This window comes from Grammomys surdaster, unplaced genomic scaffold (assembly GCF_004785775.1).
Source record: "Grammomys surdaster isolate TR1022 unplaced genomic scaffold, NIH_TR_1.0 66, whole genome shotgun sequence".
Lineage (NCBI taxonomy): Eukaryota > Metazoa > Chordata > Mammalia > Rodentia > Muridae > Grammomys > Grammomys surdaster.
In genome coordinates this window covers 15,626,387-15,650,601 of record NW_021604568.1, presented here as the reverse complement: position 1 = coordinate 15,650,601, position 24,215 = coordinate 15,626,387, and the positions used below count along the sequence as shown (strand labels likewise).

The 24,215-nt window shown below is 47.5% G+C and overlaps 1 protein-coding gene across 2 annotated transcripts in view; it reads right to left on the bottom strand.

The window, feature by feature from the left end:
- The window catches only part of Habp2 (hyaluronan binding protein 2), a 29,696-nt gene extending 18,447 nt beyond the window's left edge, over positions 1-11,249 (bottom strand). Inside the window, exons 1-2 of one of the 2 annotated variants that reach the window (XM_028775129.1) lie at positions 11,087-11,249; positions 2,574-2,610 (exon numbers count right to left, since the gene is read on the bottom strand). In XM_028775129.1, coding sequence (XP_028630962.1) covers positions 2,574-2,610; positions 11,087-11,155 — 106 coding nt within the window. In that variant the 5' untranslated portion in view covers positions 11,156-11,249. Of the gene's footprint in view, positions 1-2,573; positions 2,611-2,856; positions 2,980-11,086 lie in introns of those variants that run through there. The other variant, XM_028775139.1, reaches the window with a different exon arrangement.
- Positions 11,250-24,215: the final 12,966 nt, after the last annotated feature.

The window sequence follows — 24,215 nt, the reverse complement described above, 5'->3', positions numbered from 1 at the left end:
ATAGGTCCCAGCCAGGGCCAACCCGCTTCCTTTGCTCACTGACTCTCAGACGTTATCTGTGGCATTCTCAGAGTCAGTGTCTTGGCGTGCTCAGTCTCACATTGTCCGCACTTTCCTAAGTTGTTTTCCAACTTAAATTTTTGTTTTAAATGCCTCTGGTGTTGGGGGGCTCACTCCTTCTCCCAAAGAGCCCATCAGTCCATTCAAAGTTTAGATGGTCTAAGGTTAGGAAAGTCTGTCTATAGGCCAGATCTGACACTGTGCTTTGTAATCTGTTCAGCTAAAGCCGTATAGACACACTGAATGAATCCTCTCTTTTCTTCAACCTCACTGCCTCATCTCAGAATGTCACAACCCCCCTATAGACATCATATACAACATTCTGGAAGACACTTCTTGAATATTTTTTCTTTTTCATGTGGCGTGTGTGTGTATGTGTGTGTTTGGTATGTGTGTATGTGGTATGTATGTGCGTGTGTGGTACATGTGTGTGTTGTATGTGTGTGTGGCATATGTGTGGTACATGTGTGTGTGGTATGTGTGTGTGTCATGTGTGTGTGGTACATATGTGTGTTGTATGTGTGTGTGGCATATGTGTGGTAAACGTGTGTGTGGTATGTGTGTGTGGCATATGTGTGGTACATGTGTGTGTGTCATGTGTGTGTGGTATGTTTGTGTGTGTGGCACATGTGTGTATGTAGTTTTGCACGTCTGTGGGCATGTGTATGTGTATATACATGAGTGCATGTGCATGTGGAGGACAGAGTGATATCAAGAATCATCCTTAACTGTTCTTCCATTTTGCTCACTGAAGTAGGGTCTCCCAATCAAACCCAGAGCTCATTGCTACAACTAATCAAACCCAGAGCTCATTGCTACAGTTAGTCTCACCAGCCGCCTTGCCCCAGGGATCCCTGTCCCCATCTTCCAAGGTGAGAACTGCAGGGTGGCTGCCCTGTCCGTCTAGCATTCGCACGGGTTCTGGATCCACACCTTGTGCTTCAGAGCGAGCACTTGATCCACTGAACCGTGTCCCTGGCACGTAAAGACACATCTGGACACTTGAAACCGAGGTTCTTTGATGCTTCTCAGCCCCCGCCATTTCCTTGTCACCCTGTAGCATCTAGTGTGTATGTGATATCTGTCTTATGTGGCTATGTCTTTCTGTCTTTCTGACTTCCCAAGTCCAAGAACCCTTTGCTGATGTCTGAGCAAGGTATTCTCGAGGATGGAGACAGGATGCCCTTCCAGCCTTGGTCTTGGCTTCTCTCTGAACTCCATTCATGCCAAGGGTCTGAAGTGGGGCCTCTGAGCAGTTGCGCCTTTCTGCTTTGCTCTGGGGAAAGAGGTGGAGTCCCTCTATGGTCCATGCTCACCTCGACACACACTTCTATTCTATTTCATGAGCATGTGGGACAAAGGTCTGGGTCATCTGCCCTGAACCATCTATCTGCCCATCCAGAGAACTCTTTCCTGGAGAATATTGATGGCTGACCAGGATTTGGCTTGTGGTTACCATCTTTGTTCTAAGTAAGTCTTTGCTACAAGCTCAAATCACAGCTGTCTTCTCCATGCACAGGCCACCTGCTCTGGTCTTTTGAGCTTGACCAACCTAGTCCCTTACCTGTGGGGATGTCTGCCTTTGCTCCCTCGGAATAGTGAGGAGTTTCTACCCAAAACTCAGAGCAGGGCCAAGGGTGTTATACTGTTTGGTCCACTATGGTATGCCATTAGGCAGAAGAAACAAGGAGGGTTCAAGGTGACAGGGTGAGTCCGGGAGAGACAGAGCCTATGAAACATCCAGGCCACTGGGCTTGTCAGATATGCTACTATAGTCTACTTTGATGCAATCATGTTGTGGGTTTGTGATTGTTGTTGCTGTTGTTGTTGCTTTTTCTTTGTTTTGAGACAGAGTCTCTTTAGTCTAGGCTGGCTTCAACCCTGCTATGTAGCTAAAGCCTGTCTTGAACTCCTGAATCTCCCACCTCCATTTCCCAAGTGCCAGGATTACAGGTATGCCCATCTTGCCCAGTTTGGAACACAATCTATGATGGACACGGCATCCACCTTGGGTCTACCTGACTCTCAGTGCTATGTGCCTTGTTATCAACCTGAGACTTTCTGTGAGGTTTCTGGACACCCTAAGCCCAGGTACAGTAGTGGAGGTGGTGATTCTTGGAAGAGCAACACTGGAATAGCTCATCATGAAGCTACCTGTTAGTGTCTTGGCTTCCCTCTGGGGAAATGGAGTTAGTAGGGCAGCTTTCTCAGTCATATTCTTTCTCTCCCCGGTCACTAATGGACAAGGAGCCAGTTGCTTCCCTCACCTGGAACTCAGTTTCTTTTTCTGTAAAAACAAAGTGTTTAACTTTCACATTTGTAGTTTCTCCCTTAGGTGGCTGAGACCGCCAGCTCAAAGCTGTGTGGTGTGTTACACAGCTGCAGTGTCTCTGGATAATTCTCAACGGTCTCTGTGATGCCCCGAAACCAGCTGACTCTCAAAGTCCCGTAAGTACTTCTATGCTCTGGCCCTTGGCTGGTGGAAGCCTGAGGTGAGGTGGTGGCACACTCACCTGGGTCTGGGGGCGCAATGAAGGACATCAGCGAGAGCTGTAAAACAAAACAACATAGTGAGTGTGTGAAGGAGTTGCTGGCATCTTTCTCCGATGCCCTCGGCCCAAATCACCATTCCCCAGACACAGGCATGTTAAGGATCTGCCGAAGGAGACACAGAGCCCATTGGAAGATATTCCTTCTCCTGTGCATGCTTCTTAACCCTTCCTCTCTGCAGATGCATGTCCCTCATACACACACCTGTTGGAACATGGCGGCCCTGGGATCTGCTGAAATACTCACTAGGCGGTTGCTCCCGGATCATGAGTGGCACGGTTGTATGTTACGTTCCCATGACAACCCCATTCACAGAGAAGGACACTTAAGATTTATGTTCTAGTCTGATTCTTGGGTGACTGCCCCTGTGGATTGGGAATGAGCAAATGCTTAAAGCTCTGCAGAGGTTTCCCAGTATTCTTGAAATAGAATACAAACACCTGCCCTGACAGGCAAACCTTTTCCCACTTCTCCCTGCCCCTAGAGAACAGCTGCCACATCTGGCTTCTGGATCAAGTCAGGCTCCTCCTACCCCAAGCCTGTGCACGGATGGTTCCCTCTACCTGAAACCCTCTTTTACATTCTTGACCAAGTCTCAGTACAGAGGTCCTGTTAGAACAGCTCCCCATCATCTCCATTCATTTCTTTTGTGTGTGTGTGTGTGCACATGTATGCAGATAGATATGTGTGAGAGCACTGGTGGGCACAGGTGTGCATGCACTTGTATGGATACACACGTGGGAGCCAAAGACTTCTTTATACCATTCCTTAAATGTAATCCTTTTTTTCTTTCTTGAGACATGTTTTTTGTGGGCTTGGAGCTGGACAAGGCTAGACTGATGGCCAAGGGTCCAGAGATCGTCCCGTCCTCGGGTTCCCAAAGTTAGGACTCCAAGCATACACTACATTTGTACACAGATTCTAGGGCTCAAATGCAGGTCCCTGCGCTTGCACTGAACTGTCTGTGACACTCCCCACTCAGGTTGTGGTTTTCTGTTGAACCACATTGGGGACTGGGCACATGTCACGTTACAGAGAAAGTGAAAGGATACGTCTGGGTGCAGCCCAGTGAGGATGTGGCATCATTAAATAGCATCCTTGACAGAAATGCATCCTTGGGGTGGAGCAGGTCCCCACTCTGCTCTGCAGATCACAAGACCTCTACGGGACCTTCCGTCTCGACACCACTGAGGTCTCGACACCACAGAGAGCAAAGGATGGAGGGCTGGCTATTCTAGCTCAAGCGATGGGGACTGCTGAGCTCAGGGCGTGATCCTGGATTCGGGCATTGTTAAGATCATCGTGGAATTTAAATACAGAAGCATTAGTTAGTGTTGTGGTGTCGCTGCTGAGTTTCCTGAGAGTGGATAGGGGCATTGCACTTCTGTAGCCCAGTGGCTTTAGAGTTGGGTTAGGGTGCCGTCTGCCCTCTATTTGGAAACAACAAGGAAACAAGCAGAGGATACTCTGGAGAGTGAATGGAAGTGCGGGATGACAGTGTGAACGGGGCGGGGGCCTCCTGGGATCTCTCTACCCTTTTCCTTAGGTTGGAATCATGACAAAATGAAACTTGGGGGGAAAAAGCACAAAAAGGAAGAAGGGAAATGGTCTCCACTATCCGGAGTGTGTCTCTGTTTAATTACCTTGTGGTTTCCCACCCCTGTTTTTATAGGGAACGAGATAGGGACACATATTTCACTGGAGGTGGGAAGGAGTATTCTTAGGCTGGGGAAATGAATGTTACGGGGTGTTAGAAGAAAGTCTGGGGGTTCCTGGGGATGACCCTGCCCCCAGTACGGCCAGTGGCTGCACCTCAGATCTGGTTCTCTGCTCGGCCCCGGCTCCCCTTCATTGAACTTGTGGGGAACGCACCGTCTGTGTCCCTGTGTCTCAGGTAGATAGCACTTGGGGTTTTTCAACTCGAGCTGACTAGAATGGGCATGCCCAGCTGCTGCCACCTCTGAGTGGTGGGCTGGACAGGAGAGACATCTTTTCTGCAGCAGAGAAAAGCCCTATGTGACTTGTGCCAGAGTTAAGAATCTCAAACCTTGGCTACATGGGGAGCCTGAGGGACAGCTGCTGCTGTTCTGCCTGAAGCCAGCAGGTGGCAGACCTGTCCTTTCCAGGCATGGCCACGGAAGGAATTTAAACTGGAAATAGGCAGGCTTCTCAGCAGAACCAGCCTGACTCCTTGGGAACTCCTCCCTCCTCCCTCCAGCCTCTACCCCCTGAAAGGGCTGTGTACTCATTGTATGACCCTGTTTCCACTCACAGAGAGGCCGTGGTGCCAGGTGGAAGTGGCCCTACACCTGGCTGGTATCTGAGTATCTACATACTAACCCCCACTGTATCAGAAGCAGGAAGAACAGATACCATTTGTACCCTTCCACCATTCTATTCTGATCTTCCTCAGACGGGGAATAATAGAAGAACCCTTCCTCCTGGGACTTAAGAATCCAAAGATGAGACTCAGTGGAGGAAGTGGTGTGTGTGTGTGTGGGGGGGGAGAGCCAAGAAGCAAATGAGAAAGTGGAGCTCTCTGTCGAATTATGAAGAGCTGGCAGTAAGCCAGGGGTAGTGGTGAAACGTTCCATATATGCTGTCTTCCTTATTCCCCAAGGCACGTGATCATTACAATACTGTAACTATCAACTTATCCAAATTTGTTATCCAGAGCATTAACACAGCCTTGGAATGCGAGTGTTCACTGTCCATCTGAGTCCTGGTTCCTAGCCACCAGGGGGAGATTAGGGGGGTCACCACATGGCCCATAGTGCAGTAGAAGGATGGAGACTGTCCTGGTTTCTCTTGCTGTGGGAAGTATGACCAAGATCCACGTGGGAGAAAGGGTTAACGTGTCTCGCATGCCCTCATTGTTGGATATCATAACATGGATTCGATTCCCAAGAACCCACGTGGAAAGCTAGGCATGGCAGTGACATGTGCCTATGATCTCACAAGCGAGGGATGGAAGCAGCAGGATCCCTGGAGCTGGCAGGCCAGCCATCTTGGCTGAGTAGGTGAGTCCCAGACTCGAGAGAGACCCTGTCTCAAAAAATAAGGAGGGAGCTTGGTACAGTGTCACACGTCTTTAATTTTGGCAACTGGGAAGCAGAGGCAGGTAGAGCTCTCTGGTTTCTAGGCTTCCCTGGGCTATATAGTGAGAAAAAAGGAAAAAGATGAAGAGTGGCAGAGGAGGTACTTAACACCAACCTCTGGCCTCCATGTGCATGTACACTCACGCAGAGATGCATGCATGTACACACGTGTTCACATGCATATACACTCATGCACACATGCATGAATGTACAGTCAGGTACACATTCATACATGCACACTCAGGTACACACACATGCATGTACACACATGCACACATATACATGAATACTTACACACACATGCATACATGTACACTCAGGTACACACACATGGATGTACACACACATGCATGTACACACACATATACATGCATGCATAAACATTCAAGTACACACTCATGCATGTACACACACATGCATGTACACACACATACACATGCATGCATATACATCCAAGTACACACTCATGCATGTACACTCACACACACATATGCATGTACATGCACGTACACACGTACATACACACAGAAAAGTAATAAGAATAAATCTTAAAAAATAAAGTAGGTAAAGGTAAGTCTGTTTAACAAAAGTATTAAGACATCATCAGCGTAGGCTATGGCAGAATTTCTAAAGCAGATTCATTCGTGACTGAAGTTTAATTACTTGGTTGTCCGGCATGACTGATTCTTCTGATGTCAGGAAGGGAAGTTTCCTGGGCTGAAGGGAGACTGCCAGGAAGAACCACCTTCACCTCTTAGAGGGAGCTTCAGTGTGAGCAGGAATCAATGGCTATACTCTAGCCTGCCACCTCTGGTTCCACATCAAACAGACCTGGTGTGACCACCCACCGATGTCACCTTGGGTACAAACCTTGACACTGGCTTTGGATAGGTGTGTTAGAGCCCAGTTCCCTGGCCTGCAGTGGGCACCCTTTTGGACAGCTTACCTCATCTCTGTATCTTGCTTTATTATCTATGAAATTGGCCACGGCCCTACCTCACAGGCTTGTCAGGAAGTTCAAACCACAAGAAATATGTGGTAAAAGTCAATAAACGGTGGCGGTACTGCTACAAGATATCACCGTCAACAAGTTTATTCTACTGCTGTTATTTTCAAATTGCTCGGTGCACAATGTGGGAGGGGCAGGCCCAGGAGAGCCCTCTCAGCACAGGAAACTCCGTGGTTGGGTCGATCACAGGCGAGTCACACAGCCCCTCCCTCGCTGTTTCTCCCTGGGATCTTTGCCAAACCCTAAGCCAGAAAACTTTGTTATATTAATTATGAAGAGAAAACATGTTTTATTTAAAATCCCGGCTGCTGAGTTTTCTGCCATGCTGTTTCTCTGTGACAGCAGGATTTCTTTTGCATCTGGGAAACCCTAATGCATTTAGAATATAAATATATCCGCGCTTACACACACATGTGACTTCAGCGACCCGATTTCCCTAAATACCAGTGTACAATGCAAAGCTAATGAGTTGGACTCCTGCTTGCAATCAAGTTTTTGTTTTTTTGGGATTTTTTTTTCCTTTAAATTTATGAGAAGTTTCAGGGGAATTCAATCTTTCCCCCTCTCCAGAAATCTTTGCCTGGATTGGAGAAGAGGGGACCCCCCCAGGCATGAATAAAAGCTGCATTCTGGAGTATTGGGGTTTCACCCAAAAGGGGGCTCACAGATTCTACCCACATGGATTTGAGTGCTGAGACTGGGGACTGGCCCACTCCAAACTGGCTTTAATACTTCACCCTCTGTGATGTGTTTGAGCAAAAACCATATAAGTCTACTCTGCTTCTGTGCATCTGTCTCTCCTTCCTTCCTTCCCTCCCTCCTTCCTTCCCCCTTTCCCTCCACCAATCAGATGATGAAGGACACAGAGGTAAACCATAGGCTTCCCCTTCATGGTGTGGTGTGGACAGGAATGTGTGCTCACTGTTACCAGAATGTGCAACTTTTATGAAGCCTTGGAAATCTCTATCTCTATTTGAGATGTTCTGCTTCTTAAATGCTGCCTGGCAACTGAAAGACAGAGAAAATGCTCTGCCATCTGACCTTCCTCACAACAGGCAAAAGCAGGCTGCGAGCAGAAGCATGTACTCCAGGCTCCCAGTGTGCAAGCTCTCGTCTACACAGGCCTTTTCTGTGGTCCGGCTCCTAGGAAGATTCCAGAAGTCACACAGTACAGATTTGTAAGCAAGCAAGCATTTGCTTACACATCCCTTTAATGCAGTAATGGAGAAACCAGCATCTTCATGGAAGCAGGAGGGCTTACAAGCATTATTCTCTCATTCTGAGCCTGAAAGAGGTAGAATTTCACTGCGGTCGAGCCCAGTGTACCGCCCCACCTAACATTCTAAGAATCACTGTTGAAGGGATTTCTAGAACAGTGCCTGACTTTTTGGCAGCTGGGTGGTCTTCCTACAAGGATGAGGGTCAGACGAACTCTGTCTCAGGCCTGTCACAAAAGTGCAGCAGCTCTGCTCGGGAGTTGTTTCTTCTCTGGAGAGCAGGAACATCTCACAGCTACGCTGGGGATGGATTCTCAACATGATTTGTAAAATAAATTCATAAACCAGTTTAGACTAGGCATGAAGGCATATGAAGGATGCCTGGAGCTCCCTGCCGTGGTATCTGAGAATTAATTTCTAAATAAAGTCTCAGGCAGAGGCCAGGGAGATGCTTAGAAGCCAAAGGGGCTTGGTACCAAGCCTGACTATTTGAGTTCAAATCCTCAGAGCCCACAGGGTGGAAAGAGATACTTGATCCTCACCGGTTGTCCTTTTGTACACACACACACACACACACACACAGAGAGAGAGAGAGAGAGAGAGAGAGAGAGAGAGAGAGAGAGGAAGATGATGGTGATGAAGTGATGATAAAGAAGAGCCTCTGATGTACATGACCCTAAGGATAAGTTGGCATGATGTCTGAGGCGGTCCTGATGCCAAGACTCCCTTCTTTCAGCTTCAGAGGCACATGGAGCCCATTACTCTCTACCCTACAAATGACATTGTGCTTTCTGCAAGGATGTGAGTCCTGATACCACAATCACCAAGAGGTCTTGTACTTAGGGACCCAGGCCTGTCCTCTCAGGCTTAAAGCTTAACCATGTTATTTCCCAGCTATGGGGCTTGGCACCATGTTATCCAGTCCTGTAAAATGGGAATGGTCACCTATGGCCTGGGGGGGGGTTGACAGTGAACCAATCCATAGAAAACTTAGGGGCTAGCACTAGGACTGGCTCTACTGTGTACTATCAGTTTGTTGTTGTTGTTATTATTATTATTACTATTGCTATTATTATTATTACATTGATATAAGATCCGGCTGCATAGGACAAGCTGGCCCATGTAGCTCACTATATAGCCAAGAATGGCCTGGAACTCATAATCCTCCTGCCTCAGCCTCCTGAGTGCTGCACTGGTTATTATTTTTAGTTATGTATGTAGAAAAGGCCACTCAGCCCTTCAAGCTATGTGCCTTTGTCACCGATGAAACCTGAAACTCTTCTAAGCATCCAACTTGGCTGCTTTTCTCTAGATGCAGCGCACCAGCCTGTGAAACATGAAAAGACTTCCCAACCACCTGTTTGGCACACACCTGGGAAAGCAAACATGTAAAAACTGGGAAGACTTCGAGCCTTCTCTTTGGAATCGACTAAGCTCATTGCCCAGAGGCTAGCCCTCATATATTTTCTTTTATCCATTATTGACCTACAGTTTCATTGATAACCATAAAAATTCCCTGGATCTTACAAAAAAACGTGCGTGGGAGGGTTCGGGGCTGGGGCAATATTATCCTTTTGTGAGCATCAAACATTGTGTCATCCCTTCCTGCCTACAAACTTTAGGCTCAGTTGTTTTCCGCTGGTGTTCTCTCTGGGCCTCCGATAATTTCCACTGCCTTTTTGTATACCTGTGAGATAGCTGCTCTTTCTTAGGCCCAGGTGCCCACCAAGAAATGAGAAGATCCGATCACCGGGCTTGATAGCTGTCTATAATTGCAGCTGCCACCTCATGGTTTGGAAAGAAATTCCTTTCTAAAGCAGGTCACTTGACAACTGAACCTGGGCCAGTGGAAGGCGGCTGAGCTGGGTTAACTGGCTGACAGGCTAGGTGAAACTATTATCTTATGGACATGCTAATAAGCAAGGCTGTGATTTAATCCCATTCCCTCAGGAAACATCGTAAAAGGGGAAATCCAATTCAAAAGTGCTTAACCGGATGCAAGAAGTTTACAAGGATTCCCACCCTCTCCCAGCTCCTTCTGTGCCTCTTCATCAAAGGGACTATGCTCTGATTTTTATAGGGGAGTTACGCTCACTCTGGGCATTTTCTCTGAGAAGAACTGACACTAGGGTGGGAACTGGCTCCCCAGTAAAGAGTCTGCCTAGCACACAGGATAAAGATCTTGGGTTTGAGCAGCAGCAGCAGCAGCTGCTGCACCAAGAGAAACCAAAGCAGAAAGAGCTAAGGCTTACAGGAAGCCACCATGTCTGCAACCCTTTGTTACCATGACCACACGAGCAGCTGGTTGTTGGTGATTTCTTGGAGGCTCAGGGGAGATTATTATGGCCAGCCATATACTCCAAAGTTATACTGTGACAAAACCAAGACTGTTTCTGGCTCAAGGCTCAACACTCAAGCCTCAGTCCATAGCCAGCATGGAGACCGCAGGAAGCTCTCTGCTCCCTGCTTAGATGGGCCAGCATCTCCACTACTCATTCAACCCAAAGGCGTCAGTCCCCTGTTCAAAGCCCCCTTACAGTGCTTCCCTTCCTGGCTCACCGAAAGCTCCCTTGGGCCCTGTCACATCTTCCTTATCTCATCTACCGTGGTCATGGGAAAAAGAAGAGTAAGTATTAACCACGGGGCTTCTCCACAGATGAAGGCAGCTAAGTAAGTCCTTTGCTGGGCTCCTTTCAGGCACCAGGGTATCCCCCCTGAGGTCAAAGCCCAGGAGTCCTTATTGTCAGCCCTAGACAGCTAGGTAATTTGACCTGTGAGCTAAGGCTGGTACCCTAATCTAGTCTCCTAGGCACAGAGCATGTAGCTGTCTTTCCATGACTTCTCAGAGGATTCCTTGAGGTGCATGCCAACTTTCATCCATGCTACAGAGTATTTGTGTGCCCTAGTCACCTCTGTGGGAATGAATTCATGGAGGCTCTGCCACAGGAACTCATGTCACACATGTCATTACAAGCCTAACTGCCCAGAAGTCTGGTGATACAGCCTGTTTAGCTCTTGTAGTCAGGATTCACGCAACTTGACAACACCAGCCTTTCCCAATTTAAGATTTTCCTTGCTTCTAACCCGGATAGTTTGATTTTGCTAAAACCCTCAGAGTCTCTCAACCATAGAAATGTGAGGTGACCACTTACCCCAACGGCTGACTTCCCCACCAAGGTGATTAGCAGCAGAACACGGATCACCAACATCCTGACAAACATCTGTGCAGTCAAAGGCCTCTTGGTTCGGTCCCTCTGCAGTTTTTCCTCTTGTCTCTTCCTTTGGGGGTGGGAGTGGGGGTGGGGATGTCAGTCTCTGGGGATTCCGGAACAAATGAAGAAGATGCAAATTATTAACTAGGCATCAAATACTGTTTAATGTTTTGCGAACCAACTATCTTGATTAAACAAATGGCAACTTGGGGGTTGGGCCGAGTCAAGGGGTGCCTTGTCTTCTGCAGAAAAAGTCTCCAAAGATAGAAACCAAAATAAAGAGCTGCGTGGCTTGTAGGTGCAGGTAGGAGCTAGGGAGTGTTCAGTGCTGATAAAGGATAAAGGACTCCAGATAGGGCAAGAACTGCTACCACTTCTGAGATTACTGCTAGATTTCTGATCTTCAAATCTCAACCAGGACTGAGGCATGGACGGGCCCCTAATAACATCACACTTTATATTCATGAACAATAAATTAAAGAATGCCAAACTGTTATTGACAAACATTGATCCTGGGCCCTTTGAAGTGCTGCCCACAGCAGCTCGTTGGCTTGAAAACTTTTCCTTTAAACCTCATTACAGAGGGCTTTTACTTTTATTTGTTTCTCCCTTTTGTTGGAGACTTTCTTCGACAACCGTGGTGCTCACTCTGGGGACGATTGTTCCCAGTGTGTCCCAGCCTAGCACCACAGGTTGTGGGCAGGCTACAGAAACAGCGATGACCTGGGAAGGATGGGTTCTTGTGGACTCAATCGATCTCAGCTAGAGCAGATTCCAAGTTCCTGTCTGTCCACAATAATCTATGTATAGGCTCCAGGAATCCTCCAACCTGATTCTTCAATGTAGGCTTGAAATGATGCCAAATGACTCATGGCTGATGCTTGCTTCCCACGTCAGCCACCCCACAGGGCACGTGCGCTGCTCAGCCAGAGGCTACTCCTCCTTCTAGAAGCCAATGACCACAGCGGTGAATCCCACAAGCCCCATGCAGGGGCCTGAAGTCAAAGCCAGTCACTAGATGAGTTTTGTTCTGCAAACTTCACAAGGTCACTGTGAGGACAATTTCTTCTATCTCATCAATCTCTTCTCTCTCTGTTCCCTTAGATGGAATGTTCACGAGGCTGAGGGAGATGACCAGTGAGCTCCCGAGATAGATGGACACTTCTCTTCCTGTGTCAAAAGGAAGTGAGCAGAATATGTTTGTTGCTCATCTTTGCAAGCTGGATTTTTTTTTCCTATCAGGCCATCTTTTCTTTCTTAGTTAAAAAAAATGGAGCATTTTTTCCACTTTTTTTTTTGTAATAACTACAGGCCTCCAATACATTGTCTCTTGTTTCTCCAAAATTTTATCATCACGATGATGTGAACTGAATACATGTCTACACTACACTCTCTAGAGATAATTCTTTATAAGACTGTCCTTTTAGTTCCCTAGGACAAAGGGGACTGGCTTACTGTGTAATCTGTGCTTAGCTGGGCAGTTGAAACAGAGCTACCTGAGAGCCCCAGTTTTCTACCTTGGAGCTCTGTGGTGGAGGTTTCAGGTGTCCCCACTGGTCTGAGTTCTGGGCTCTCTGGGAGTCAGGTTCTCAGGTGTTGGGTTACACGCTGTTCCTTCTGCCCTCAGGAAAGACACACTCACAGAATCCTGGCCAAGACGGGTCCTTTCTGATGTGTCCAGGACTCTTGTTAGTAGAAGCCACATGTCGTGACTGAATGGACGTGACTCATGTTTGTTCCTTGTCCTCAAACCCAGTCTTCTTCCTGCTAAGCCTTCAGTGTGGAGAGACAGCAGCCTGGGAGAGATAGCAGCCTGGGACAGATACGAGCCTAGGACAAATAGACAGCAGCCCTGGATAGACAGATAGCATCTTGGGAGAGACAACAGCCTGGGGGAGACACACAGAAGCCTATGACAGATGGCAACCTGGAAGAGACAAGACCCTGGGATAGAGGCAGCCTAGAATCAGAACTGACCTAGGGTCCAGACTCTTGACCACACCTACCATGTAACTTGGGGTCAATTATCTACTTTCTCAGAGCTTCAGTTTTCCCACCTGTAAAATGGAAGCAGTTTCCTCTTCATGGCTTTACTGAGAGGTGTGCAGGAGAGGTCAGGGCCAATGGTTTTGTGCTTAGTGAAGGAACTAGCGAGAGTAGAGAGCTGCAGAATGTGTTGCTTGTGACATCGAGACTCCCCTGTGGGATGGCCACCTTTTCGGGAAGTCCTGCATTCTTAAATGGCCTCTCTGGGAGGAAGGGGAACACATTTTCTAAACAGTTCAGAGAATATAAATATTTCGGGTTGTTTCTGGCCACGGAGTTTCTCCAGCAGTTTCTCAGTCCTGCAATGATTGTAGCCATGGATCAGGTTCATGTCAAGAACGTGGTTATGTTCCAGTGTAAGTGTGCAAACAGCAGGGCCACGCTTGCACAGGGCTGCTATAGAAGGAGGTACACAAACAACACACAGTACTCTGGACAAGAAGAGAAGGGCTCTGAACTGATGTCACATGGTCTTCCTCAGAAAGCTAACTCAGAAGAACCGTGATTTCTCAGGGCCACGGCAGTGTGGGTCTTTGTGGAGTGAAGGAGGAGAGCTTGCTAAGCCCCTTAAGCTGCAAGTGTTTACGAAGTGCCTACCTTACCGTTGGGCAATGATCTGGGGAATAAGGAAGAGAGTTACCATCTTACAAAGACTCTCATGGAGTGGCTGGTCTCAGATTGGTTCTTCATGTCATCCCGGTAAGAACTCAGGTGTGGGGCAGAATTCTTCTAATTATCCTCAAAACCCCCTTGTGCTAATAGCTTCTGGTCCCCTCCATTAACTTCCAGGAGCCCTCACCTGGGAAGGGCAGGGGATGATAACTTTTCTCTGTTTAAGGACCCTGGCCAGTCAGTGTTTTCAGATTTGTTATATTCTATGTTCTCTGGCCTGGGAGATGCTGGGGTGTACCCAGAGCAGAGCAGAGCAGAGCAGAAAGACATCAACGTTTACTGGGGGACTTTTCTCTCCAGGGACATTTACAAGCTCGCGGAAGTCTTTCTAACTCCCATGCAAGGTGTTTTGGCCCACTTTTCAGCTAAGTGGGACCCAGAGAGGCTAAGCAATTTGCTGAAGGTCACATAGCTTGAGACAAGGCCAGAATTTCAAGCCTTCTGTTTGCAGGCGACTCCTCTTCTTTTGGCACAGCACAGACTCTTGGCTATTGGGGTGTGTTCGCCATGAGGACTTATCAGCAAAGGTTACCTGTCTCCTATTCAGCAGCCTCCTTTCCCTCTTACTATTGATTGTTGGGGTAGCCAGTCCTCAGTGTTAATTGAAAAAGCATGTCCTTGTGGCAGTAGCATCGCTGTGGTCTTAGGTGGGGAATCCTGAGAGACAGAGCTGCTGAAATTTGTGTGTAGAAGCTTGTTGATGCTTTTAGGATGCACATGCACTGGGGGTGGGGGAGGCAGGTAAACAGAGGGAAGAGTTGGGTTGCACTAGTCACAGTGGGGGCTTATTCTCTGGAAAGTTCTGGAGCCAGGGCTCTCCTCAGAATTGTCCTACTGTGAACTGAGGAGCCAGGGCCTCTGTACCTGACACACAAACTAGGGTTATCTGAGAGGAGGGTGCCTAATTGAGAAAATGCCTACAGAAGAACCAGCCACAGGACATTTTCTTAGTGATTGATGGAGAGGGTCCAGCCCATTGTGGGTGGTTCCACCCCTGGCCTGGTGGTCCTGGATTCTATAAGAAACCAGGCTGAGCAAACCAAGGGGAGCAAGGCAGTAAGCAGCATCCTTCCATGACCTCTGGATCAGCTCCTGTTTCCTACTCTGAATTCCTGTACTGACTTCCTTCAATGATGGACTGCAATGTGGAAGCATGAGCCAAATAAACCCTTTCCTCTCCGACCTATCTTTAGTCACTGTCTCCTCCCAGCAATGGAAACCCTAAGATAGAAGTTGATGCCAGCTTAGCGGGGTGCTGCTATGACAGACCTGACCATGTTTTGGGGGGACTGTGGAAGGACTTTGGAACTTTGAGCTAGAAAAGCCCTTGAGTGTTAAGAGCTCAGTGTGATATTTTGTGGGAGTTCGGAAGATGAGAATAATGTGATAGCATCACAGAAGATGGAGGCCTGGCTCGTGAAGCTTAAAGGCTTTGATCAGGGGTGTTTGCTATTTTGAATTGATTCTGTCAATTTGCTCAACTGGAGCTGAAGAGTCAGCTGTCATTAACAAGAGACCAGCACCAGTGAGGTGAAATCTTCCGGGAAGCATTTCCCCAGGGTCAGCACACTGAAGCTGTGTTCCAGAAGCAACCGAGGTTGTACTTTGTGCTGCTTTTGAGGACATGAAAGGGGTCATGGAGAGCAGCTGATGCTTGGCACTGTGAGAGGCCAGGAGAGGCCGTTGGTGAAGGTGCAGCCTCAGTGTCAGTTGAAGGCCCAGGACTGAAGGGGTCATGCAGAGAAGTTGAAGCTTGACACCTGAAGAGAACCTGTTAGAGGCTATCGGTGAACGTACAGCCCGGCTGCAGCAGAAGACCCCAGGGTTTGGGAGATGACAGTACCATGGGATGACCACCAAGAACAGCCGCAGCAGTGCAGTGGAGCCAGCAGGAGCCCTGAAGACAAGCTGTGTGTGCTGCAGAGGGCAGAGCTGGAGAAGAGTATTCCTTAGAGGAGCCCAGAAGAGTGAATCCCAGATAATTGGACATGGAATTATTTACCCTGTTGGAGTTTCAATTTGCTTTGTTCAGGTTGTGAATGTGGATTCCTCTCTTGACGAAGGTATTTATCATAATTTCGATTTCTATAGAAGCCCACGCCGGAAAGACTTTGAACTTTTAAAAGAGATTTCACATTGGTAGAGAGAGTGAATATTTTAAAGAAACTGAAAATATAATGTGTTTTAATTAGTAAAGAATGTGAGATTTTTAATGTTATTTATGTTTTTTTTTTTTTACTGTTTCTCTCTCTTTTTTTTTAATTTATTTTTTCTCAAATCGTAATTCATTCACACAGGGGTTATCAACACAGAAAGGCAGGATGTGGGGAAGGGAATGACACTGGAGTGTGGGTGATCAGGAGGAATACAGATATCATCAGAACCGGGTATCGGCTGGGTGAAGGTTCAGGGGACAATTCACTATGACTCTGCCTATGACTCGCTTGTCCTTATATAAGTTGGTATTGTCTGCCAAGGCTACCTATTTACAAGGTCTATGACTACTCAGGCTTGTAAATTTCCACAAAAGCTGCCTGTTGACATTAGCTTATAGCCATCTGTTTCGATGTTTTTCCACTGAGACCCAAGACTTGGTGTTAGTATACATGTATGACAGGCCTGTTGCTGATTTTAGGCCTATGGCTGATTTTAGGCCTTCAGTGTGTAAGCAGGGCTGCCCCTGACATCTCCTCCCTTCTCTAAGTATAGAAGGGCTGTGGCAATTCTAAACTTTCGAAGGCGGGGATAAAGGCCTGACCTCCCTTATTTGAAGGGAGCCTTATAATGGCTCCAGTCCCCCTGTCGTTGTCCAGTGAGGCATGAGAGCCATACCCATTCCGATGTCTTTTTCCTGGAGAGGGGATACTTTTGACATCAACCCCTATGCAGTCAGGCTTGTCCCTCAGGGAACCCAGATAGATATTTTTATCTTTTATTGGTATTCCCCTGCAGTGCTTAGCCTCGCAGCCTAAGCAAGAATTCAGATCGCCTGACAGAGGGGGTTCTGGGTGGCCCCTCTCTGCTTGGTCTAGGGGCAGAAGTCCCCCCTTTTAGGTTGGGTGGAGATGGGTTTCGGAAACACCCTGTATAAAGTGACAACCTCATCTTGAGTCTCGTGGTCCTCCATAGCTAACTTATGATAATGTATCTGAGTAGGTTTTTCTACCAAATTATCTGTTGTATCACAGAGTTAGTCTGCTTATTTGAGGCCCAGGGACCAGCAGAAAAAAGCAAAAAGAACCCAAATAATGGTCCCAAGATGGGAGGAAATAGGGTTGACAACCTTGGAGAGGCTGAAAACCAATTCTTGTACCAGCATTCATCTGTCTCTTTCTCTCTCTGATTTTTCTTAGGGCCTTCACTACCTGTTTCATGCTCTCTTTAACCCTCCTTGTCTTGTCTATGTAAAGGCAACCTTCTTCTTTAAGAGCTGTACACAGTCAAGAGCTGTACACAGCCTTTTCTATTGTAATAGAGTAAATCAAGTCCAGTAAGGATCTTTGTGATTTTAGGAGGTCTCTTCAGATGGCGAAATGAGGGATTTCTTCAGATTAGTGATGTCAATCTCTAGCTGTTTGATGTCCTTGTCAGTGGCCCTTCAAAGGTCTGAGTAGTATAAGTTCAGAGGCCAGCATCTGGATTAGAACTTCTAACAGCAGACATCACGGGTGATTCATTTTTACCTGGGATGCTGCCTGAGTTAAAGCTCCTGGGAGTCCCTCTTCCTCTCAGTTTTCTGGGGTTGGGTGCTGAGCTGCCGCCTGTGACCTGCTCTATGCTCGGGCCCAGACCGCGGTTTTTTTTTTTTTTTTTCGTTATTTATGTTTTTATTGTGAGATCTTGAGCATAAATAAGAAAGGAAAGGTGTGACTTACAGTGATTTGTGTTCATGCGTCAAGTTGACAAGGGGTCAGTTGTGCTGGCCTGTCTTGTGTCAACATGACACACACTAGAGTTATCTGAAAGGAGGGAACATTAGTTGAGAAAAACACCTCCAGAAGATCCATCTGGAAGGTACTTTCATAATTAGTGATTGATGGGGGAGGGCCTAACCCATTGAGGATGGTTGCACCTCTGGGCTGGTGGCCCTGGGTTCTATAAGAAGGCAAGCTGTGCAAGTTATGGGGAGCAAGTCAGTAAGCAGCATCCCTCCATGGCTTCTGCATCAGCTCCTGCCTCCAGGCTCCTGGCGTGTTTGAGTTCCTTCAATGCTGTGCTACAGAGAGGAGGTATAAGCCAAATAACCCTTTCCTCCCCAACCTGTTTTCAGTCACAGTGTTTCATCACAGCAATAGAAACCCAAACTGGGATAGTTCGGTTTTAAATAAACATTCCTAGTCTCTGTATGGTCTAATAAGAGATGACTGGAATCACAGGCATGGCCAGGTAGATTCATGGGCAGACGACAGACGTTCAGTAGATTAACAGATTCCCAAGAGAAAGTCAGTATACTACTGTAGGAACACTTGTTCAATATTGCTTTAACTATCGTTGAGTTCCTGATGGAGAAGGAGACATCTGACATCTGTCATGGTTTACACCATACAAAAGCCATGTTTGTAGGAGAGAAGTGGTTTCCTGCCCCCGTGGACAACTCCTTGTTAATCTTGATCTTTAAGAAACGTCATGATCTGATAGGCACAGACCTGAGTTGGATGCACAAGATGGGAAGGCTCAAAGACACTGAAAATCCTGAATTCCCGATGGTGCGTTGGCATGGCCAGAGGAAGTGTGCCCTGCCGTGGAGCTGAGCCAGGAGGCCGGATGGACCTGTGACAGCTACCCTCTTCTCCAAGAATTCCCAGTATGCAATGGTGCTTACGTAGTGGCAGCTAAAGGATGGAAGGAGTGACTTGCCTCTTTCAAGCCAGCTACTTTCAGGAACACATGTCTGCTTTAAAAGTTACAAACTTGGAAGTCACTGAGTTCTTTTTCTCCTCCCCAACCCAAGTCATAGGCATGTTTCTATCTCCAGAAAGCTCTTCAAGTCCCTCCAGACCTGTGTGCCCTGTGGACAAGTGCTTGAACATCACCTACTGGCTCCCCTCCAGCAGCTCTTGTTGGGCAGCCTGATTTCATTTCCATTTTCTTTTACATTCATTTTCCAGCCATTAAAACTCAATGTGATTACGTCATGGCCCTACATGAAACTCTTTAGTATCTTTCCTTTGAACTGTGAACAAGTCCCACATTCTATCAAGTCCCTGCTTGGTCTGGCTTCCACCGACTTCACTAGCCTTGTTCTGTGCCCTGCCACTTAATTAATGTGCTCTTCTCCTTGTCACATCGTTATCCTCCCACTTAGGGTGCCGTGAAGCAACCATCGATAAATATCTGTTGGATAGATAGGTGAGGTGTGGGAGATAAACAGATGGGCTAGTTGGTAAAGAAATGGTTGGATGATGAATGAATGAATAGGTGGGAAGTAACTAAAAGGATATATGAGTGGGTGGATGGACAGATGGATAAAGTAATGGATGGACAGAGGGATAGATGGATGGATAGATGGAAAAATGATAGATGGGTGAGTGGGTGGTGCTTGTGGCTGGCTGGATAAATCAACAAGTATATAGGCTGACAGGTAAGTATGTGAAAGGATGTATATATGGACAGATGCATTAATGAGGGCTGGACAGATGGATAGATGGACAGGTAAAGATGAATGAATATATACAGGATAGATGGGTGGATGGATGAATGGATGGATGGATGGGTTAATGGATGGATGGATAGATGGATGGATGCGTTGATGGATAGATGAATTGGTGTATACAGGGCTTGATAAATAGATGGATGTATGAAGGAACAGGGGCAGCCATGCTTGATCAGAAGATAGATGCTATCTTTTGGCCAAAGTTCACGGTCAAGCTATGAGCTCTAAACTGTGGTGTGCTCCCCTTTGCCACATAAACTGTAGCTCGAAGTCACTGTAGTTCTATGCACCGTGAGCGTTGGAGAGATATGGGAGCCCTGGTGTAGCCCAACCTAGTCTGAAGCACACACTGAGTTGGCTTCTTGCTGCCAGGTCCAGGTGAGAGAAGAGAGGTCCTGGTCCCGCTGGGTCTCTCTATGGGGCTGAGCGGGATGGTAAGTGTCGATGGCCCAAAAGAAACACACCGGGCTGGGAGTCTTGTTGAAGCAGGAACTCAACATTAATGGATCAGCCTCTCACTTATATAAACTCGGAGCATAGGGAGGAGGAGTTTCGGTGCGGTGAGATAACGTAGGGGGCGGGGAAGGGTGACGGAGGGTATGGAGTGACTGACGGGGCCAATGGCAAAGCTCTACATCCGCAACAGCTGAGCAGAGGCAGGGCCAAACGGGTCTCGTTGAGTCACTCCGGATGGAAGTGACTGAGACAGATCTCAAAACTCAAGCTAGGCTTAGGCTCTCCCACAAGGCTCAAACCTTGGCTGAAATGGGGCCCAACACACCGTTGACCCCTCCCCAGTACTTGACTGGCCCGTCCACATTTGTGCCATTTCTTTAAACTTTCAGTGGGACTCAAATCTTCCCCTCACGTTTCCAATTTCCTCTGTTCAGATGGCGTCTAAGGCAGGGAGCATGCTTCTCCCTCTGGTCCCTCCCACCCTGTCAATCATTTCTGTGGAAGCACAGCCTGCCTGCTTGGATCGGCAGCCTCACAAAGAGTCATCACGGGCTGTGTGACGCTTCTGGTTCTCAGTGCCATCTTTGATTTATTAAACATTTTTAGTAAAATTTTACATTCGTTTAGCACGTGGAAAAATCCTCTCCCTCCCGTGAAATAGAAAGCCTGAAAGAGAGAGGGAGCTAGAGATTTAGATGTCTAGACTTGCTAGTTTTCTGAATACAGTGTACCAGTATTTTCAAAGCCTCTTCACTTTGAAGGAAGAGGGACCTCTGAGTCCCTCTCTAAAATGAATTTTTAGACATTTTCTGGCATTGCTGGCTTCCCAAAGTACATCTGTATGCTGGCTATGTGTTGTGCCAGCAACAGTCTGGGTTGGCATCAGACTGCCAATAAAACAGCCATTGACTTGCTGAGTTACTTTGGACAAGCTGCTTGATCTTTCTGAGTCTTCTTTAAAAAGTTTTGTGCTTAAATATACACGGTGATATTAGCAACATTTCCCGAAACACAACAGATACTTAATTTGTATTAATTTGTCTTTCTTCTACTTTAAATTTTCTTTTTCCTTTGTGAGACTAGGGACTGATTGAACTCGAGAGAGACCTTGCCTGTTTCAGGTAAGAGCCCTACCACTGTGCTGTACCCCAGCTCCCCCTTTCACCATTGTTTTGAGTCAAGTGTCTCCTTAAGTTGCCAAGGCTAGCCCCAAACTCCCTTTTGTACCCGTGGTTTTGAGCCTATGATCCTCTTGACTCAATTTCCCAAGTCCCGAGATCATACGTGGACCGCCATGCCTGGCTTGTCTGTAATTTCTCATGGATAATGTGCATCGTTCTCCAATGTGGGCACAGCAGCCAATGGGAGTTTTATAAAACTGAGTCAGGCAAGGTGGAGACAGCAACAGGTACTCAGACAGGTGCCGTCCAGTCATGTGATGCCTCTCATCGAACACGCATTTCTCCACCCATTTAAGAGGTCACTGTGTGCTTGGTGCCACTGCGTTCTAGGGAACACCAGAAAACATCTCTGTGGAAAAATCTAACAGATCTACAGACACTCGTGAAACTGGCACCTCACCAAAGTGCCTGCAGGTTGAGGAGGAAGGCATGTGGGAAGAGTGATGGGAACACACAGTGACCATCTGTACTGCCTGGTTTTGTGTGTCGACTTGACACAAGCTGGAGGTATCACAGAGAAAGGAAACTCCCTTGAGGAAATGCCTCCATGAGATCCAGCTGTAAGGCATTTTCTCAATTAGTAATGAAGTGGGGAGGGCCCTTTGTGGGTGGCGCCATACTTGGGTTGGTGTCCTGGATTCTATAAGAAAGCAAGCTGAACAAGCCAGGGGAAGCAAGCCAGGAAACAACATCCCTCCATGGCCTCTGTATCAGCTCCTGCTTCCTGACCTGCTTGAGTTCCAGTCCTGACTGACTTTGGTGATAAACAGCAATGTGGAAGTGTAAGCTGAAGAAACCCTTTCCTCACCAACTTGCTTCTTGGTCATAATGTTTGTGCAGGAATAGAAACCCTGACTAAGACACCATCTATCATGGCAGGCTATGAACCCTTACCCTCAGCAGGCAGTCCAATCACAGACCTTATGTAAAGTGACATTAGTTGTCACATGGGTGATTATCTTCATCGAGTGTGTGTGTGTGCATGCACGTGTGTGTGTGTGTGTGTGCATGCGTTTGTGCATCTAGTACAGGCTTTGAGAGTGTGGATGGAGTTGAGAAGATCAACTTCACTCACAGCCCTTGGTCCTGAGTTTCAGGTTCTTTGTTTGAAACATGGGGGATAATAGGACATGCCTTGTAGAACTGCAACTGTGTGGGTTAGGATGGGCCAAGTTCAAAGTGCTTGGGTTCATCTGTGAACATGAAAGCAGCCCACCCTCCAATGTCTACAGCAGGATCTTCCATGTTACTGTCTCTGCATCCAGTCAAGCAAGCCAGGAAACAGAGTGGGATCCAACGTTACGGTCTCAGGTGGCACCAAGAGCCCAGTTGGTCAGCATAAAGATTATTCAAAAGATACTTCAAATAAATGAACAATACTAAAGGTAAACAGTGATATAAAGGAACGAACAGACGCCATTGCCAGTCTGTGCAGAATAAAATATGTGATAAGAAGGCAGGCTGTCTCCTGCCTTTACTGTGGACATTCAGGGCTATACAATCCTCCCAAGGGCTGAGCTGTGCTTTCGAAACAACCCTTTCCCTAAGTACTGTGAGAACGCCTGAAAAGTCAGCCTGACGACCAACAGGACCTGAGGACCAACAGGAACCTCTCCCTGAGTGGCTTCATGTCTCTGTGCATGTTGTAGAACTGCTTTGTGGGTAAAACCATTCTCTGTGTAGCCAGAGTGAGCAGGGGAGAGGTGTAGCTCCCAACACCTCTTGTCAAGAGTCCCCTGTTGTTTCCGGAGAAGCTTAAGAGACATTGAAGGCATGGTTGACTTCGGTCAGCCTGTAGCCTCTAAAGAGTTTGAAGCTGTGCTTGGCAGATGGTACAGACCTAAGCTTTAGGCTGTCACTTCCTTCCCTATATGTGAAGCTGACAACCAGGTCCCTGAATTTGAGGAGACAGGACAGTGTAACTCTGAATGAAACTCAGTCCATGGGTTAGGTTTAATCTTCTGGAGTATCTCTGTACGTGGAACAAATGAGAGTGACTTCCTCGAACCCCAGGAACCCCAACTGTAAACTATAGTTTATTTGACCCACGGAGACAGGGCTGTTATCTGGGGCCAGCATGGCTCAGGAGGGCAATGCCCTGTGGAAGCAGGCAGCCCATTCTTTCCCTGTTCCTCCTGCTGACTGGCTAGTTCCCTGGACTGCTGCATATTGATCATGGGGTATGACTGTACTCTGTGCCCTGCAGCAGCTTCTGCCGCCGAGTCATCCCTGCTTGTCAAACGGCAGTGGGCAGCTTTGTCTCGTGAGTAGCTCTGCGTTTCTGGAGTTTAAGTCGTCCTCTGACCTACTGACTGAGCTTGCTCTCTGGCAGAGAGGCGTGCGTGCAGAGGGTGTGAAGGAGTCAGCTGAGGCTTGTGCACCTGTCACGTAGCCTCCACCTCAGCTGCAGGCCTGTAGTCATGGCCTGTAATATCTGTGCCTGGACTGACTTGTGGCCCTGCTTTCACTGTGATGGAAAGGCCTTAGAGGTCTGTTGTCACCGCTGCTTGAAGCTCACCCATGGTGCCACACTGTCCACAGGACAAAGTTCAGCTGGGTTAATGTGACACAAGAGGCCCTGCTAATCTGTTTCCAATAGCTTGTTCTCCCTCCCCAGTGCTCCAAGCCCCTCTCATGCCCGTCTCCACATGGGCACACTTCCTCAGCATGTATCCTAATTAGTGTCTTCTAACGTCTCCATTTGAGGAAGGTCCTCTCAGTATCTGGCCTTAGAGAGAGTCACAAACTTCTTCTAATACGTAAGTTCAAAGATTTTATCTTCTTTGTGATTCAGAGGTAGCTCTCCATCCACAGATGGGCCACTTTGGCATCTTGTCTGTCTGTGGCCTGAGGACCCTAGTGGGCCACCCACTCGTGAGGACACTTTAGGTCTGACACTGTGATTGGTTGGTGCCTGATATTGTGAGCTAAAGGTGTAGAAATAGATGCATCACTTTATGGGTGTGTGAGAAAACCTAAGTCTCAGAGGGATGGCTGGGAGGGGAGAAGGAAGAAGGAAGGAGAAAGAAAAACAGCAAGGTGGGCTCAGAAACATGGAGCC